This window comes from Amphiura filiformis, chromosome 9 (genome assembly GCF_039555335.1).
Source record: "Amphiura filiformis chromosome 9, Afil_fr2py, whole genome shotgun sequence".
Classification (NCBI taxonomy): Eukaryota; Metazoa; Echinodermata; class Ophiuroidea; order Amphilepidida; family Amphiuridae; genus Amphiura; species Amphiura filiformis.
The window spans coordinates 59,829,955-59,847,658 of NC_092636.1; the positions used below are offsets into that span (position 1 = coordinate 59,829,955).

A 17,704-nucleotide genomic window follows, 5' to 3' on the forward strand; every position below is an offset into this window, starting at 1 on the left:
TGTATATTTACATTATTTATCCACATTTCATTTACATTACGTTCACATGTGTATTCCTGCTTTAGCTGATAGGGTGCTAAAACAAACCCACTTGGTATAGGACATTGTGTTCTTTGAACAGCTGGGGTCGGTGCGGATGTGGTGCGGATGCGGGGAGCTGTCGCCGATCTCATGATAGCCGGTCGGGTGATTTCGTGATATTAGGCCTATTAATCGTTCTTCAGTCTTATTGACGTTCAAAATCCAAAACAATTATCTGAAAGTATCACATTCGAGATATGGACACAGAAGGAAAAATGGTGGCGGGATTCAAAGAACTGTAGTTATCAATCATTAATCTAGTGCTGATTGCTGTATAGTAAAGCATGGAGGAAAATATAGGTAGGTGGTTATACGTGTTTCGAAAGTTTTCGGTTTTAGTCAAATATAATTTAGTCTAGTGGCAATCGCCATGACCAGGCGCATGACCTTGCTCGAGAATATCAGGAGAAACTGTTTCTAGGTGATATTGACCTGCTGATTCTATTCTGACCCCCTGAATTTACATGAACTTGACCCTTTAATTGGACATGAAACGGAAACTGATTGCAAAAGTTAATGAAAGTTCAAATCAAAATCATGATTTCAAAAGTGTTACGAACGGTTTCAATGACATATTGGTGAGAGGGGGAATATAAGAAGCACTCTTTTATTTTGGAGGGGAAAATTATCAAATGCGCCCAATTTGTGCAATTTTGGTGCATTAATCTCTGCTAAATGTCATTCAACCACTGACCAACCGCATAGCATTATTCGCAAAAGGTTGCCAGAAAACGCTTAAATGTCTGGTTATAAGAGTATAAAATGTTTTTATAACATGTATTCAAAAACATTTTTTGAAAACTTACTGCATAATATCCTAATATAATGTTAGTTAAGGGATCGGATAACAACGTTTACACAGTATTATTTGTGGGACATGAGAGACATCAGACACACCAAATTACATTCTGAGTACGAGGAATGTCCTGATGATATCAAATAATTTCAGGCGGCGGATGACATGATCGAGCCGGCAACTTGTGAAACCGCCCAATATAATCGGTTAGTTTTATTATCAAACCCCAACGGTTTTAGTTTGTATTTATATTATTTATCAACATAGGCCTATTTGTTTGTGATATTTCAAGCGTTTTAAAATTTCAAAATAATCCCATTCAATTACACGGTTGACGATGAAAAAGTACTGAATTTAGAGAATGCAATGCGGCCACCACCTGAATAATTTGATCGATAAAACTTGTTGTACGTCATATAGGTACACTTTCTAATTCATCCAAACGAAACATTTTGTCGAAACAATATTTTTTTTTTTAACCATTTTAGCTTATTACATAGGCTACCACTACCGTTTTCATGTCTTTAATTTCGAACATTGTATACTTCTGTATTTGATGTGAACACTTTCATGGTTAATGAACCACAAACTTGGCACGACCTTCAACCTTGTAAATTTATTTCACTTTTTGTCACGTCTAGACTAACCGGCTTATTACGTATGAATTATTCAGTAATATTTTAAATTTACCATCTTGCAACTTAATCATCATCTGCTGGTCAGGTACATCCACCCTCCAGACTAGTTTGTAGCCGTTCCTTCGCACACACTTTATGGTTTGGGTTAGGCCAATTTTCCGGGTCGACTCAATGGACACACTGCAGCAAAGAAATCGAAACCTTCCAATTATATGAAGGCGCAGACCCAAGAATAACACAGGTTTCAGGGCTAGGGCTAGACTAGTTTTTAGTTATGATTGTTATTATAATTATGGTTAGCATTCGGGGTAGGAGTTAATTAGGGCGAGGTTAGGATTGCGGTTGTGGGTGGCGACCACTATTGTAAAGTTGCACATTACAGCCACTATATCAAGAAATCGTGGTTTTGATATTGTTTTAAATATCATAGAATCAGCAGCTGACCAGCTACTTCAGTACATCCAAGATCCTGACAACTTCTCTCCAGAAGGATTTGTACAACAACTAGAGTTGTTGGCACCGGAAGTAATACAAGGACTATTCTCAACCGATAATGCCAACAGACGACCTGAAAGAGCCAAAGAATTGCTTCCGGCAGCGTGCGAAAGGGGCGACTTAGAGGCGGTGGTATGGCTACTAGTTATGGGAGCTGATCCATCCGTTATAGCACAAAAGGTATTAAGAATTCTATTTGTGTGTGCATGTGGTGTGTTGGATGTGAATTAGGGTATAGGAAGGGGCGGAACAAGGGGTACAGGGGTGCCAGTAAGTCTTTCGTGCGATGGGGGAAAGGAATGTTTATTTCAAAATAAACAGGGCCTTTTCAAGTTCCTAGTTTTAGTTTTGGTCTTGGTTACCTGGATCCCATTGTCGTAGCTATGCTACTAGCGGAATATCGCTATTGTATCCTTCATCATCATCACAAGCTTATTCCAATAAGATCCTTCATGAGCTGCATTTCTGATCTCTGCTTAGGAAAGAGTAATATCCCTCGCCGCTAGTACTCTTAATTTGTCTTCCCTGCCTCCTTTTGCCATGTTGCGGGTCATATAAAGCATAGATATATATATTTTTTTTTTTGAACAAGTTCATTAGGAATGTAGGATTCAACTGTAAATTTTGTTCATTTTGAACAATTCCTAAATAAAAACGAAGAATATCGGCTAGGGACTTGGCCACATTATAACCGATAGAGCCAGTAAAATCTACGATGGGTCGCAACGGGGTTCCATCTTTGTGAATTTTGGGACTGCCATAAATTCTTGGAACATTTTCAGAGGTGGGATACAAGAATTGCTTGTCTGTCTTCTTGATTTTTTCCTCTTTTTCAAGTCTCTGCAAGATGGAAACTAACTCTCTTTTATGTTTTGCCGTTGGATCCCTGTCTAATATGACTTCAACCTAATAACCACAAACAAGAGAACGCATCAACGTATTCTTAATGAAATCTCTGAGTGGACTACTTCAATGAACCTTAAGCTGAAACCAATTAAATGCAAGTCATTATCCATCGTGAGTGGCAAACCCACTCCAATTACTTTTAATCTTGGAGAAAATGATGTTAATACAATTCAAGATGATCCTCATAAATTCCTTGGATCTCATTTATCATTTTCTGGGAAACAGGGTGATGTGTTTGATCATGTCTTGGACCATTTTCGTACCCGGCTCGATCGTATTGACAACCTTCTTGTCAGAGGTGAATACAAGGTGAAGATCTATAAAAATTACCTCCTTCACTCTTGCCGCTTCATTCTCACCGTCCATGACTTGACTAAAACACATCTCCTTGCTCTCGATTCAGTTGTTCATAAGTACATTAAAAACTGGTGTGGTCTTGCCAGACCCGCTGCCACCGAGGTTATTCATATTCCCCACCTGATGGATATCAAGTCAGTGTATCAACTTTACCTTGAATGTCATGTTTCAGCTCATTTGTCTTCAAGAACAAAAGCCGACTCCAAGGTCAATGTTGCTCTTGACTCCCGCCTTGAAAGGGAGAAAAAGTGGGCTAAAAATTTTTCCATCACAACTTATTGTCAAAACGCTATTGATCATGTTGATAATTCGGACAGCAATGTGCCATACAAGAAGCTGAAGACTGACTTGACAAAATCCATCAAGGACGAGGTCACTGAGAGCTGGGTTAACCATTTAAAAAATCTTGTGGTCCAGGGCGACATGTTTCGTATTGCACTCTCAGAAAAATCTGATTATCTTTGGAAATCTTTTATTTACAATCTTCCTAAAGGCATCATGAAATTTATGTTGAATGCTTTCCTTGACACCCTTCCCACTAAAATAATCTGAGTCGCTGGGGAAAAAGTTAAATACCAAATGTAACTTATGTGGTCATCACGAGACCCTCCATCATGTCCTTAATCACTGTAAAATCATGCTTGATCAAGGTCGGTATACTTGGCGTCATAACTCTGTTCTCCGCATAATCATGGATACTCTCAAAGATATCAGTGACCAGTCCTGGAAATTCTACTGTGACTTAGATGGTGCCACTAAAATCGCTGGTACCACAATCCCTCCTGATATTCTTCCCACGCAGCAAAGACCAGATCTGGTTCTCGTTAACGAAAGCTCTAAATCCATCATCGTTATTGAGCTCACCATTCCTTTCGAGCAGAACATCCACAAAACCCATGACTACAAACAAAATAAATATGCCGGTTTAATCGCTGATTTGCAAGAACAGGGTTATGACGCAAAGTTATTTTGTATTGAAATAGGCAGTAGAGGCCTCATCACAAGCGCCAACAAGTGTAACCTGAGTTCCATTTTCCCCTTAGTTTCAAAAAGCCAAAAACCAATGAAACGGGTCTTTGATAAATGTTCAAAATCACTCAGTCAACGTGCAATCCTGTGTTCTTACTCAATTTTTTATTCAAAATATGACCATGACTGGTCGATTTAAATCATAATGCCGTCTTTTAGACCATATTTTATCGTTTTGTGCAATTGTTTCGGGGCGGGTCCCTGTCAACATTTTTTATGCAATATTACTTCTAATTTATAATATAATATTATTGTTGTATTCCTTTATAAACTGCATTTATGTGTTGTATTGTCCTGTTGTTTAATATGCCTGCGGATGTTTGAGCCTGGTCATGTACCTTCTCAACCCTCCTGTCTGGCCTTAAATGTATTCTTTTCAATATATCTGTTTTATGTGTATTATGAATAAAATTGAAATGATGAAACTAACTAAGTCTTAGGGTCGCTAAGGAGGGCATCCATTTTTTCCTGATATTCCGTTTTGTCCATGACAACCGTGGCCCTGCCTTTGTCGGCCCCCAGGACCATGATAGACTCCTCTTTTTGGAGTTGTTTAATTGCGATGCGCTCATCTTTATTGATGTTAGAGGGGGGCAATTTTGCCGATTTTAAAGTGCCAACAATCTCAGCACGTAATTGTGCCGCTTCCGGTTTGGTAAGCTTCCAACAAGCTTTCTCACAAGCTACAATATGTTCATCTACAATAGACGGCTGATAAAAGGATACAACCCATAAAAGGAAACAGCCAGATGTGATGAGTTGCCAGTCTGTTGAAGCCACTAGAGTAGTGGTGAAACGTCACTAAAACGTGAGTCAAAAACTTCGTTTTTACTTAGGAATTGTTCAAAATGAACAAAATTTACAGAAGCATAGATATTGATTAGTTCATCTGATGGTTTCCGGAGGATGTGCCCGAGTCACTTCATCTATCGTTATTGAGCAAGGTGTGAAAATGGCTGCTGATTGGTCATCTGGTACAGAGTTACATTGGATACCCTAGCATATTAATGGATCCCAGTTTTATTCTGTAGCATTTGGTGGCATAGTTGATAGTCACAGCCATACAACAATATTGATAAGCAAGCTGTTCGGAAGATACTGATCTCGAGTTCAGTGGGAATGCTTCATATCCAGATTCAGACAGGTTTCCAGAAGGCAGCCAATGCAGGAGCTCTGCTAATATAGCTTTCGCTGGAGGCTATCATTGATCCAAGGTGTCGTAAATCTTCAAATCCCCTAATTTCTTCACCATCCATCTTTGTATGAGGTGTAATAACCTCTGTTTTTCCCACTTCTTCCGACTGTGAGATTGTACCTGCAGCTGGGCGTCTACCTTGCTGCCAGATAACAGGGCAATGTCAAATGATCATTCAAAACTTTGGCAGGCTCCCTCCTAGATCTTCTTTGGTGAGTGAAAACCAATGTCATTCTTCAGCTTTTTTCAGCAGGAAGTCAATGACGATAACAGAGAGAATTGGGGCCAGTACATTTCCCTGAAGTATTCCTGTGGTAATATCACATTCTCAGTCAGAAGGCCGTCAACAAACAATGAACTTCAAGAGTGGTTGTTTAGCACTCTGATTGCCTTCACAGTCTTCTCTGGAATGCCATAATGTCTCAAAACACCGAACATCATGTTGCTGTGGATGAAGTCGAAGATTTTTCGAAAATCGGTAAATGTTACAAATAGGAGTAACTGCTGGTTCCTGGCTCCTTCCATTATTCTTTTCAACATGTTAATTTGATCTGTACAGCCTCTTTCTAAAACCAGCCTTGTTTTGTCTCAGGATTGGGCAACAACTGATTCTATTTGATAGAATGGGCCTCTACATGGAACGTACTTTTTGGAGCAACTAAGTGCCAATCCATCACAGTTTCCAACCGCAGAGATTCTGTCGGCAGTCATCCTAGCCTCCAATTCTTTGGTATAAAGCTCTCAGAGGCAGATAGTGTGGACCTCCGTGGTCTCACCCTCAGCAGAGATTTATCTTGGAAACCTGTTATAACCAAGATGGCAAAGACAGCGGCCCAGCGCACTGGTCTGCTCCGCCGTGCTGCACCCTAATTTAGTATGGTCACATCTAAGATGGAGTATGCTAGCACAGCTTGGCATGGAGCAACTCCTACATCACTGTCAAAGCTAGATACAGTCCAGAGGCGTGCTGTTCGCATCATCGATCAGTAGGTGCCACTACTATGTTCCACCGAATGTTCTATGGGAATGCCCCTGAGTTACTATGCCAACTACCTGACCAGCTCCGGACTGACCCTCGTCTTCGCCGCTCAGTAAGCATGGTAAAATCTCACGAACTTGCAATTCAAATTTCAAGATCTAACCTTGTATGTTAGTCATTAGCGCTCTTTCATTCCATCTACAGCCCGCACATGGAATGCACTCCCGCCTCACATTCCTGGAATTGTGAAACGGACCAGCTTCAAAAAGGAGGTTAATAGCTATCTAGGCGCCAACCCGTCAGCTTTATCGTAAGGATAACAGATGTTAATGCCTTGATATGTCTTGACATGAAAAAAACAAGAATTCTATTGTACACCTTGGTAGCGATGGCCATCAGACCTCTGTAGTTCGTCATTAAGGATAAGTCTCATTTCTTTGGAAGTTGGATAATGATGTTGGTATTGCATTGTCTAGGTGCGTCATATTTGGCAAATACCTGTATGCAGATTTCATGAATGGTTTCTTGAATGAATTTATCACCATTCTTCAGGTCTTCTGCTGTCACTTCCTTATGCCCTCCCAATTTTCAGGGCCCTGATGGCTGCTACCGTTTCTTTTTACCGAGTTATTTGGTTAGACCAGTTTGTGCTGGTTCAGGTGGTGATGCGGATGAACTTGTTCCAGCATTAAGCAGGCCTGATACGTAGTTTCTCCATTCTGATAAAAGCTCATCTGTACTGTTGATCTGTCCACCATCTCTCCGTTTCACTGTATTGGTCGTAGTATATTTCTTGGTAGCGATTGTGTTTAATAGTGATGTTCCCATACCCTATCAAGCTCTCCGTGTGTGCCTGCCTCAAAGAGTTCTTCCATCTGTTCTTCGGTGATGTTTGATTTCATCACCATGATAAGAGGCTGTCAAAAAAAAGCATGTACGTGAGCGTTCTTCTTCCCTGATAGCTCCATGCCCGATAGAGAAATGGGCTAAGGTAAGCACTGATTTCTAAAACCGGAAAGGTATGTGAAAGTTTGGGCTAGTGTTAGGTTAGGGTTGTTAGGATTAGGGCCAAACCTCCATCGGGGTATTGGAAATAAGCGACTTCCCTTTGTAAAGGATATTACTACCCATTTTCTGAATGCACTCTACAATGACTTAAGTCACAATGGTACTACCCCCCCCACCCCCACAGAGGGTCAGATCTGAATTGTAGGACGACGATGAAGATGAGCAATGCGTTTTTCGATTGTTCGCACTAACTTTGTTCTTTAATCTTATTAAAACAGGGATCCTCTTTGGAAATTGCTACAGTGCATGGTCACGCTGAGATTGTGGACAAGTTAATTTCATGGAATGAAGGTAAGGGTCTGTATATTAAGATTGATGTGAAATCAAAAGAAATTATATTTCATTATGAACTGATGATTGAATTAACAGAAATTGAAATATGCATTTTATTACGGAAGATGCGGTCTGTGTTCCCTATTCCAAGAAATACAGCACTAAATATTTTGGATTAAAAATATTATCCAGTTTTTGCCAAATTAAGCTACATCCTAATCCTTTAGTCAGTGCTAACTGGCGATGAAAGTGTAATTTCGATATTTGGTCAATTTTTTGAAAAAATGCGTTCTTAATGGCCTTTTTATATCCTTTGACATTGAAGCCCAAATACCAATTTCAAGTTATGCATTGTAAATTTTGGAAAACACATTGTCTAATCCTTTTCATAACCAATTACCAAAATTAAAATGTTTCGGCTATACTCACAATTTTGACAACATGCAAAATTGCTTGTTTTTGGACCAGTTTCAGGCAAATTGCAAATTGTTTTTAAAATTTTATTCCCGGTTAGAACTAACTAAAGGATTGGGATTTAGTAGCTGTCTTTCATTTGACAAAACAAAATGATATTTTTTAAATTCGGTGCTGTATTTTACTGCAACCAGGAGTAGTTCATGCATCACTCAGCGTGCATCAGCCATGACGTGTCGCGTCTGATTTGGATGACAACAGATTTGCTGGCCCGATATATCCGTCGTTCCATGCTCAATTTTCACAAATAAAAGGTGTCAAATTATAGAAAACTAAATATTTCGGAATTTTGTTTTATTAAACGACTCAGTAACACGAACAATGGTGGATTATATAAATGAGTAGTTTATAGTATAGGTCCATCTCAGGGAAAAAAATACCGCTTTTTCTTACAAAACCATACTTGGAATGTATGTTACTCTGGCTGAAGGAAGTAAATTAAGCCCAGTGGCTACCTTAATTTTTCCTTAAATCCAAGAGATTAAGATCATTGTCTACCATAGGGAGTGTATGGGTCGGATTGGAATAGCCCATTCAAGTATTGTGATTCATTCCTAGGTGCTCTGGAATCTCGTGATACGGTGATTGGATGTTTGAGGAAAGCTTGCGAAGGACATCACAGAGAGCTCATCAAGTTCTGGCTAGGCCATCTCAACAATCTATATCTTTACAAAGAACCATGGTCTAATTTCGTAAGAAACAATAGCCCACTACCTGGTTTGTATTCCATTTTCGTCTATTTATTACGTAATATTCGAGGGTTGAGAGCCAGAAAGCCTCAATTCACTATCACCTGCTCCCACAAAATGAGCATAAAGTCGCCATGGCACTATAGAAGAAACAGTCAACTTATCATGACAATATTCAATAGAGAACAAAAGACATTTATGCTCATTTTGTGCAAGCTGGTCATAGTGAGTTACGGCTTCCTGGTTCTGAACCCTCGAATTATGTTTGAATATATACCCTGCTGATTCGATCAACACGCATGCATCACAAACACGCATTCATCCACACGTACTCACGTACAAACCCAACACATCGATAACAATGTTGACTTTCTAATCCAGTAATTTTCACTTTCATTTATATAATATGACACGCTCATCCTCACCCAACCTCATAAACCATATGTTTTATGTAATGTAACCATATAAAATTATTCAATTTATTTTTTATCGTGTTATTGTCTTTAAGGATATGCTTTGCGTGTTCCAAAGCATTGTATTCAACAGCTTTCAGACGCAGTAATTCAGGTTATGGGCGAAACTGTGCAACACATACTTGAGGCTTGGGTAGATAGCGACGAGGAGGAAGTAGACGAAGAGGTAATTGAGAGAATCCAAACTATAAACATGAAAACGACTGCTCAGTGCCAGAAGTGGGTAAGTGCAAAAGTTGCCCTGTGAACACTTGGCAATTTACACACAGTAGATTGTACTCATCTACATAATATGAGCTCATATGGGAGCTACACATGGCAGCTATTGCACATACCCACTTCTGGCACTGAGCAGTCAGATTACACTCAGTCGCTGAGCATTGATTTGTTACTACTAATGTACAGCCTGTCTCAAAAAAAAATATTGTGCAAGTAAAAGCGCCCTCTTTGGCAATTAGAAAATATTGTTGTGACATGATGCTTACATTAACGTTAAGGGCGCAGCCTTAGCTTTCAAATCCCGTTTATTCTGTTCAATTTAATCCCGAGATATATTTAATTGAAGGTTGAAATCACAATTGTGCCACTTTTACTATGGAAGAGGGCTGTACAGTGTACATGTAAATCAATGATAGCATCAAGTTTATCAAGAGTTCCTTCGTGAAATCAAATGAATGCATCGATTACACAACAATACAAAATTGTTTTTACTGTTTTTACTGTTTTATCATGATACAGATACAATGATTCTCTTTTTCCATTTGAAACAGATTAAAAGATAAATAAATATTTCACATGCTGCTGTAAAATTAAATACATGTACATGTCAATAATTTTATCATGGTAAATACTGTTCTCTTAGTCACTAAAGACATGTTAAAAGACAAACAAATATTGCACACTCTGTTGTAAAATTAAAATCATGTCAACGAAATATTGCATGTCGTACACGTTTGAAATTTTACTGAGCAATTGTTACATAAATAATTTCTAATCCTACAAATGAATGTTCTTTTATTAACTGTGCTGTACAGGTATTTGGATATAACATTCTATTTAATTTTCTAAAGTGGCACAAAAGGGTTTTCATACTTTTGTGTTTAGTGAAGCAGATCTCTTGATTGCCGAAATCAAAATGAATGAAACAAACGCTATTTGAAAGCTGGGACTGCTCCCTTGACGTTGATGTAAGCATCATGTCAGAACAGTATTTTCTAATTACCATAGAGAGCGCTTTTCACTCGCACAATTTGTTTTGAGACAGGCTGTAGAGTAGGCATACTTTTACCGGAATGGTCAACAATAAGTCAGCGACATTCAGTTCTATAGATACTTTATTTTGCTGCTAAGATCGAATGATGCCGACACCAGGTTGCACAAATGGGCTTTCCAGTTGAAATCCATATATATCCATACCCTCTATGGAAGACATGACCTTAATCTCCCACACAGGAAGTGTATAGAGCCACCCATTAAGGTAAACCAAATTAAAATCCAATCCCCCTGTGTGGAAGATTATTCAGGTCATGTTCTTCATAGGGGGTGTATGGATATCAACTGTAGTAGCCCAATGTAAACAAATAATAGCGGGAAATATGCACAAAATGTCGGTAATATGCGATTGTTATAAGCGAGTGTGTACTCATATATCTCATAAAGCATGAATTGATATGATCTCTATTTCCATGATATGATTTGATATGACCGGCGGTGACGTCATAGCCTTCGCGTAATTCAATCGGTGAGTCTTCCTGTCAATGGAAAAAGAATAATCGGTGACGTCATAGCCTTCGCGTAATTCAATCGGTGAGTCTTCCTGTAAATGAAAAAGAATAATTTACGGTGTGGATACTGATGTTTCTAGAAATTGATCACAGAGTAATTAAGATTTCAACCCTCAACGTCGTGACATTATTAAAAACCAGTCTTGTTGAAAATGCCAGACTGCCTTCTTTGAATATGGTTTTCCTTTGTAACACGTAAAAAAATCACTTTCCAGCGGCTTTGTGCGCATTGGAACAGCAAGAATCTACCATTGTTTGACGAAACCTGGTTGCAACGACCGAGATACAATACTCACTTAGTACACATTGATCTTTCACAAAACGCTTTCAAAACCATTCCTGAAATGCTACTTTGGGGGATTCCGTGGCTGGAATATTTAGATTTATCTGACAACTTGATTACTGAATTACCGGATGTAGGACAAACCGAACCGGATCAATCTGGGTAAGCATCTATTTTCTGGGGAAAGCCCTATAATGGTAGTGGCCACTAGGCCACTAGTATCCAATGTAAAAGGACGCAGTCACGAAAATACATGACTAAACACTGCCATGTTCAAGTTATGTGTTTTGGAATTGGTTTTGGTCACGTGGTTTCTTTTGGATTTGGATTGAAGCTGTATGACTTCCGATATAGGCTAGTTGACTTCTATTCTTAAGTTATTTATTGCTCGAAAGAAATGAAAAATGGGGGAGAGAGCTGGAGAGAGATTGTGTGTATGGGATGAGAGGTTAGGGGAGAGAGAAAGAGAAACAGAGGGGAGAGAGGGGATTCGAAGGGGGAGGGAGAGTGGAGTGGAGTAGTGTGTAGGGTATATGAAAGTGTAGGGGGAGAGGCGAGTTGAGAGGAGAAGGAGACACTGAGGAGAGGAGGAGAGGAAATAGGAGAAGAGGAGGTACTGTTTATATAGGTGAGGGAGCCGAGGTGAGAGGTATATGGGTTGTGCTCTCCGGGGACAAGAAACCGATTCGTAATCAAATTATCTCCATCATCATCGCTTATGTCTCTAAGCACTCTAATTGGGTCAATAAATTGCATTTGTAGTCGCTGATAGCTCTACAGATATTCAAGTGCAGCCTTACCTCAAACAGAGTAATCAATAATCAGTTGACAACGGCTGAGATTCCGGGAGGTACAAAATTTGAAATACCAAGTATTTGACAGTGCAGTGGCCGCGCATAGAATTCGGTTCAGCCACAAGCTTTGTAATGGCCACGAAAGTCAGTGGTAGAATAATGCAGTAGTACCCAACGTACTTCATTGTGTAGAGTTACGTACGTATAATCCAGTGGTGTAAGTTACTTAAAGATCGAGGGGCAACTTGATCCTGACTCAAAATATGTGGGTGATACTAATTAATTTTGTCTGGCTTATTCTTTTGCAGTCTCATATATCTGAAAGTGACCAGCAACAAACTAACATATATATCCAACGACGTTTTTATGATGCCACAACTGCAAATGCTGTCCTTGGCAAGGAATAAGATCACATTTATTGGACTCATTGAGCAGGAAGGTATGATTTGGATGTGAAACAAATTTAGAGATAAAATTCCTGTGTCTTACTTTTAATTAGGTCATACTTTTAATTAATCCATGTATGCAGCTCGTTAAGGCCACCAGGGACCCAAATGATAACCTTAGGGGCACACCATTTCTCAGGAAATATAGCCACCTCAAAGTCCCGAATTATTAGCCATTGGCTCTCTTAAATGTTGTGAATATAAACTGTAATATTATGCCAACGCCTACCAAAGTTCAGACTAAAGAGTGAAACAATATAAAACTTCCATTATTATCAAATATTTGTTTTCTTTTTAAAAAAATAATTTTGGTTAGGTGATGTGCAACCGGAGTGGAAGTGTACAAGTCTACAGGAACTCAACCTATCATTTAATGAGCTGACATGTTTACCTGAAAGGTTATCGGTGGCAAGCAGATTGAAGCGTCTTGAAGTGTCCAATAACCATCTAGAAGAAATGACGAAGCCGTGGCATTGTCCAATGGTTTGTGTTTCTCAACAACAACAACAACAACAACAACAACAACAACATATGCAACAACATCATCGTCATCATCATCATCACCATCTTCACCATCAACATCATACGCGGGGGGGGGGTGTTGTGGTGCGAAGGGTGCAATGTATGGGAAAAATTAAGAAGTCCCCAAAAAATCCCAATAATTAGGTTATTATGCTTTATTGGTCAAAAGTCAAAAAGAGGTCCAAATTTCTAGAGGAAGATACACTTTTCATAAAATCGCCCCGGGAAAGGTCCACAATCCGCACCCCACCCCAAAAACATATCCTGCGTACGGGCCTGGGATCACCCAATGAGAACTCCAGCACCAGAAGCAGCACGTTAAAACACTGCTTCTTTACAAAAAGTTGCAGGTGCTGGCAAATGCAATTGTCTGCTACCCGGCACAATAAGTAGTCCCTCCCTTTCTGTACAGCTATCATGTTTATTGAAATTATCGGGAATATTTCTGATTTTTACATATTGTTTTTTATGCACAGGAAATTCTGGACCTATCGCATAATGCGATATCCGAGATACCAGATGTTCATGTTTACTGGCGTCAATCTTTGAGAATTCTCAACTTGAGTAGCAATAACCTCAGAAGAATCCCGCACACAATTTGTCAGCTGACAATGCTGGAAAATCTGGACCTAAGCAACACGGGGATTCGACGGCTACCTGACAAGGACACGTGGAAAACGTTTTCTTTGGCAAAGTTGGATCTTTCAGCCAATCATCTTGTCGTAAGGAAGGCCAAGATGAGGAAAATCACACGGTATTATGGATTTGGTTCCCCATCTTTCACACAGTATTGGTAAGGGTGTTTGGCGGCCACTATCGAAGGGAGAGTCTTTCGGAATTGATTTAGAATGGGTCTTAAAGGGATCTAATTTGACACAGCAATGTCTGAAGTATTGATTTTTGCGCTCATTAAACAGTCATTTATATATATTATGACTGTTTATTGAGCGAAATGGGAATTTTGGAATCAGAATGGTAGGGAAAAAAGATAAAATTGTTTTAGACCTAGTTTTGCTCGGTTGTCAAATTGTAGAATAAACCATACTTAATCATTAGTTAAAAGTTAACATTGCAAACTAAACAAAGGAATTGATTCAGAGAGAAGAAGGGTATCGCGTCGATGTGGCCGCACATCCATGTCACCAATTTTTAAGACTATATTTTTGTACAAACCAGATATTAGACAACATGATATCTGTGACGTAAGTACGTATGAACAATAAAAGTCTATAATATTTTTTATTTCTTAGGGAGTACATCGAGCCTGTAGAGCTGTCATTTCCAGACTATTTTGATAAAAAATTGAAGGCACTGAATTTAAGCTACAATGACCTGCACGATGTTCCCGACTCTGTTTGTCAAATGCGACATCTTCAGTACCTTGACATTCAAGGGTAAGTTGATCTTGTAAAATATATGCTCTTAAGGTCTGTAAAGAGGGCGGACCGTGGTTAGAATTACAGTTAGACGGTGTCTGTAAGATCCCCCGCCAAATAAACTTAGCAGTAGGCTTGTTCAGACGATCGATTGTAAAGTCACTTGTAAGTGCTTTCGAATGTAAACTTGCAAGTAGTGCCCGTCTAAACGCACCCACATGTAGCTACATGCAAGTTACTTTTGACGATTTTACATGTAAGATATCTTACATGTAGCGTGAACAAGACTTGCATGTAACTCGCATTGTGTATAATCATGCCATAAGTTACCAGTGAATGTCACGCTTACTTGTGAGTTGGCTTACAAGTCCCGTGTGGACACACACTTGCTTGTAGGGTGGTTCGAAAGGCAAGGTTTAGGGAAATCATGAATTCCAACATTTTTGCAAATATCTCCAAAACCTTTCATGATACAATCTCAAGTGAGTTTGTGCTTATGTAGGGATATGTTGGCCATGTTATGAAGGTAATAAAACCGTTGCCATGGTAACCAAGCAGTCGCTATTGGCTTCTGACCAATCACATTAAAAGTTGGGTTTTTCCTGTTTTTTCGCAAATCACTTCATTTTTCCCAATAGAAGTATACTCACATGTTGAGTCATGTTCCTGCACACCTCCACTGATTTTCCGTAAAAATCCCAGTGGAGGGGGGTCAAAGTGAAATTTTCGTTTTTTGGCCACAGATTCCATATTACTTACAAACTTTTTACGGGAAAATCAGTGGAGGTGTGCAGGAACATGACTCAACATGTGAGTATACTTCTATTGGGAAAAATGAAGTGATTTGCGAAAAAAAATAGAAGTCCCATAACCACGATAACTAGAGTTTCAATCAGCCGTCTACTCTCCGCATGTACTGTGTTATGCTCAGTGGAGGCGCCAGGAATTTTTCGGGGGGGGGCATTGAGGGACAAAGTGAATTTCAGGGGGGGGGCAAAATCAACAATTAAAATCAATTTTGGGATTTTACTGGGGGGACACGGGGTGGGGGGAGGGGTAAGAGTTCAGACTGGGGGCATTGGCCCCTCATGCCCCCTGGCGCCGCCACTGGTTATGTTTTGTAGTGACGACTGATTAACTTACAGACCATATCGTGACGGACTTCTGAAAATATTAAATGCGACTTTGGTTGTGCGCTATAGCGCGACTGACTAGCGGCACCCGTGTACCGCGCCGTTTGTGACAAGATCGCGCTCTGAAGTTCTTAAAACAACAAGCTCGGTCAAAAGGTCAATTTGGATACAACTGCGCATGCTCTATGCCACCGGAATCCTGTTGCAAAATTCGTCACTTTTTTCCACGTAGTTTTCTCAGTCGTCAATCCAGACGGTTGATGACTGAGGGCAGCAGTCTAAACTAGAGTAACAATCGACCAATAATTCAAGTATTCAAGTAATCAATCAATCGATAAATGCATAAATAAGTATATTATTATTAATAATGATAATGAAAAATAATGCAGTTACACAATTTCTGTATTAGTATATCAATCAGCAAAACGTATGGCAATGTTATGAAAGAGTAAAAGAGACGAAATGAGCTGTATCAACAATAACAAGTATGTGCCGAAAGATTTGACTTTGACATGTCGCTGTCTTGAAATATCAAATTTGGAAAAACGCCTCAAATCTTAAAACAAACACGAGCCTTCCAAAATAAATCTACACGCGCACTCGTTGGCCTGTGGGGGTGGTAGGTCGCGTATCTTCCCCTCTCCATGTACTTTAGTTTGCCTCTTACCCACCTCTAAAGAGGATTAATCCCAAAAGTTTTAAAATATTTCCCAATAATTAAGTACTTACTTGTAGTGCATATTGGCTTTTGTTATTTTTCTCATGAATGATCATTAACTCTAGAAAGGAGTTTGTTGCATAAATGATAAATGATAAATAACTTTATTTAGAAAAGGTAAGGAACTATTGTTATGCTTGATGTATAAATGAACACTTCACTGTTCAATAGTATTTTTTTATATATTTGATAACATTAGGTTTAAAAGATCAGGCTTAGTATGTTGTATAACGTCACATGTCACATCATCAATTAGGCATTTGATAATTTATCATTTCTCGTAGGAACCCATGTATAACATGTCTACCAGACCAGATGGCTGCCCTTCGAGATTTGGTCAACTTGAAATTTGGTTCTATTCAAATCAAACATCCTTCGGAACTTGCAAAGCTGTTTTGTCAACCGACCGAGCGCAATGTGGAAGATAAGACACATTTAGTCAAACAAACACTTCGGAAGAGGTTCTTACAATACGAAGTATGCCGAGAAATGAAGATAATCATGGTCGGACCTTCGGTAATACATTTATGATGGCATTGTTGATGTTGGTGTGGTCGTGGGCAGTGCTAATGTGGATGTTGATGGTGGTGTACCTACGATATGAAAAATGCCGAGAATTGAAAGCCATTTCAGTCGGACCTTCGGTAATATGGCAGTGTTGATGATGGTGGCACTGTTGATGTTGATGATATCGGCGATGCTGGTGTGGATATTGATGCCGGTGTTGTCAGTGCTAGTGTGGATGTTGATGTCGGTGCAGTGTTGGCTGCGTTTGTGTGGATGTTGATGTTGGTGTTGGCGGTGCTGGTGTAGCTGTTAATGTTGGCGGTCTGGTGTGGATGTTCATGTTGGCGATGTTGGTTTTGTGGTGGCATTTGCGTTGGTGTTGTCTAAAGAACTCATCTTGGTATAGTGGTGATGCTGTTGTGGTGTTCAAGTTGATGTGGTGGTCATGTTGGTGATACTGTTGGCGTTGGTGGTGTTAGTGTACAAGTTGGTACGGTTTTTTTACGGATGGCGATGTAATGGTGCTGCTGCTCCTGGTAGTAGGGTGGTTTTGATGAAGATTCTACTCGTTTCATTTTTACAGCTATCAGTTTGTTTGATCATACGATCCGTATACCAGCAGACACACATCTTTTTATAGAGAAATGGTTTAAATGGCGGGTTTTAATAACATTCATCAAACATTTTT

General features: G+C 39.5%; 1 protein-coding gene across 4 annotated transcripts in view; it reads left to right on the top strand.

The window, feature by feature from the left end:
• LOC140161236 (leucine-rich repeat serine/threonine-protein kinase 1-like) overlaps positions 1 to 17,704 on the top strand; it is a 25,114-nt gene continuing 7,410 nt past the window's right edge. For 3 of the 4 annotated variants that reach the window (XM_072184691.1, XM_072184692.1, XM_072184693.1), the window contains exons 1-11: positions 1 to 381; positions 1,946 to 2,190; positions 7,763 to 7,835; positions 8,850 to 9,008; positions 9,489 to 9,619; positions 11,453 to 11,682; positions 12,623 to 12,753; positions 13,077 to 13,243; positions 13,759 to 14,075; positions 14,533 to 14,676; positions 16,794 to 17,025. In XM_072184691.1, coding sequence (XP_072040792.1) covers positions 366 to 381; positions 1,946 to 2,190; positions 7,763 to 7,835; positions 8,850 to 9,008; positions 9,489 to 9,619; positions 11,453 to 11,682; positions 12,623 to 12,753; positions 13,077 to 13,243; positions 13,759 to 14,075; positions 14,533 to 14,676; positions 16,794 to 17,025 — 1,845 coding nt within the window. In that variant the 5' untranslated portion in view covers positions 1 to 365. The remainder of the gene's footprint in view (positions 382 to 1,945; positions 2,191 to 7,762; positions 7,836 to 8,849; positions 9,009 to 9,488; positions 9,620 to 11,452; positions 11,683 to 12,622; positions 12,754 to 13,076; positions 13,244 to 13,758; positions 14,076 to 14,532; positions 14,677 to 16,793; positions 17,026 to 17,704) is intronic. The other variant, XM_072184694.1, reaches the window with a different exon arrangement.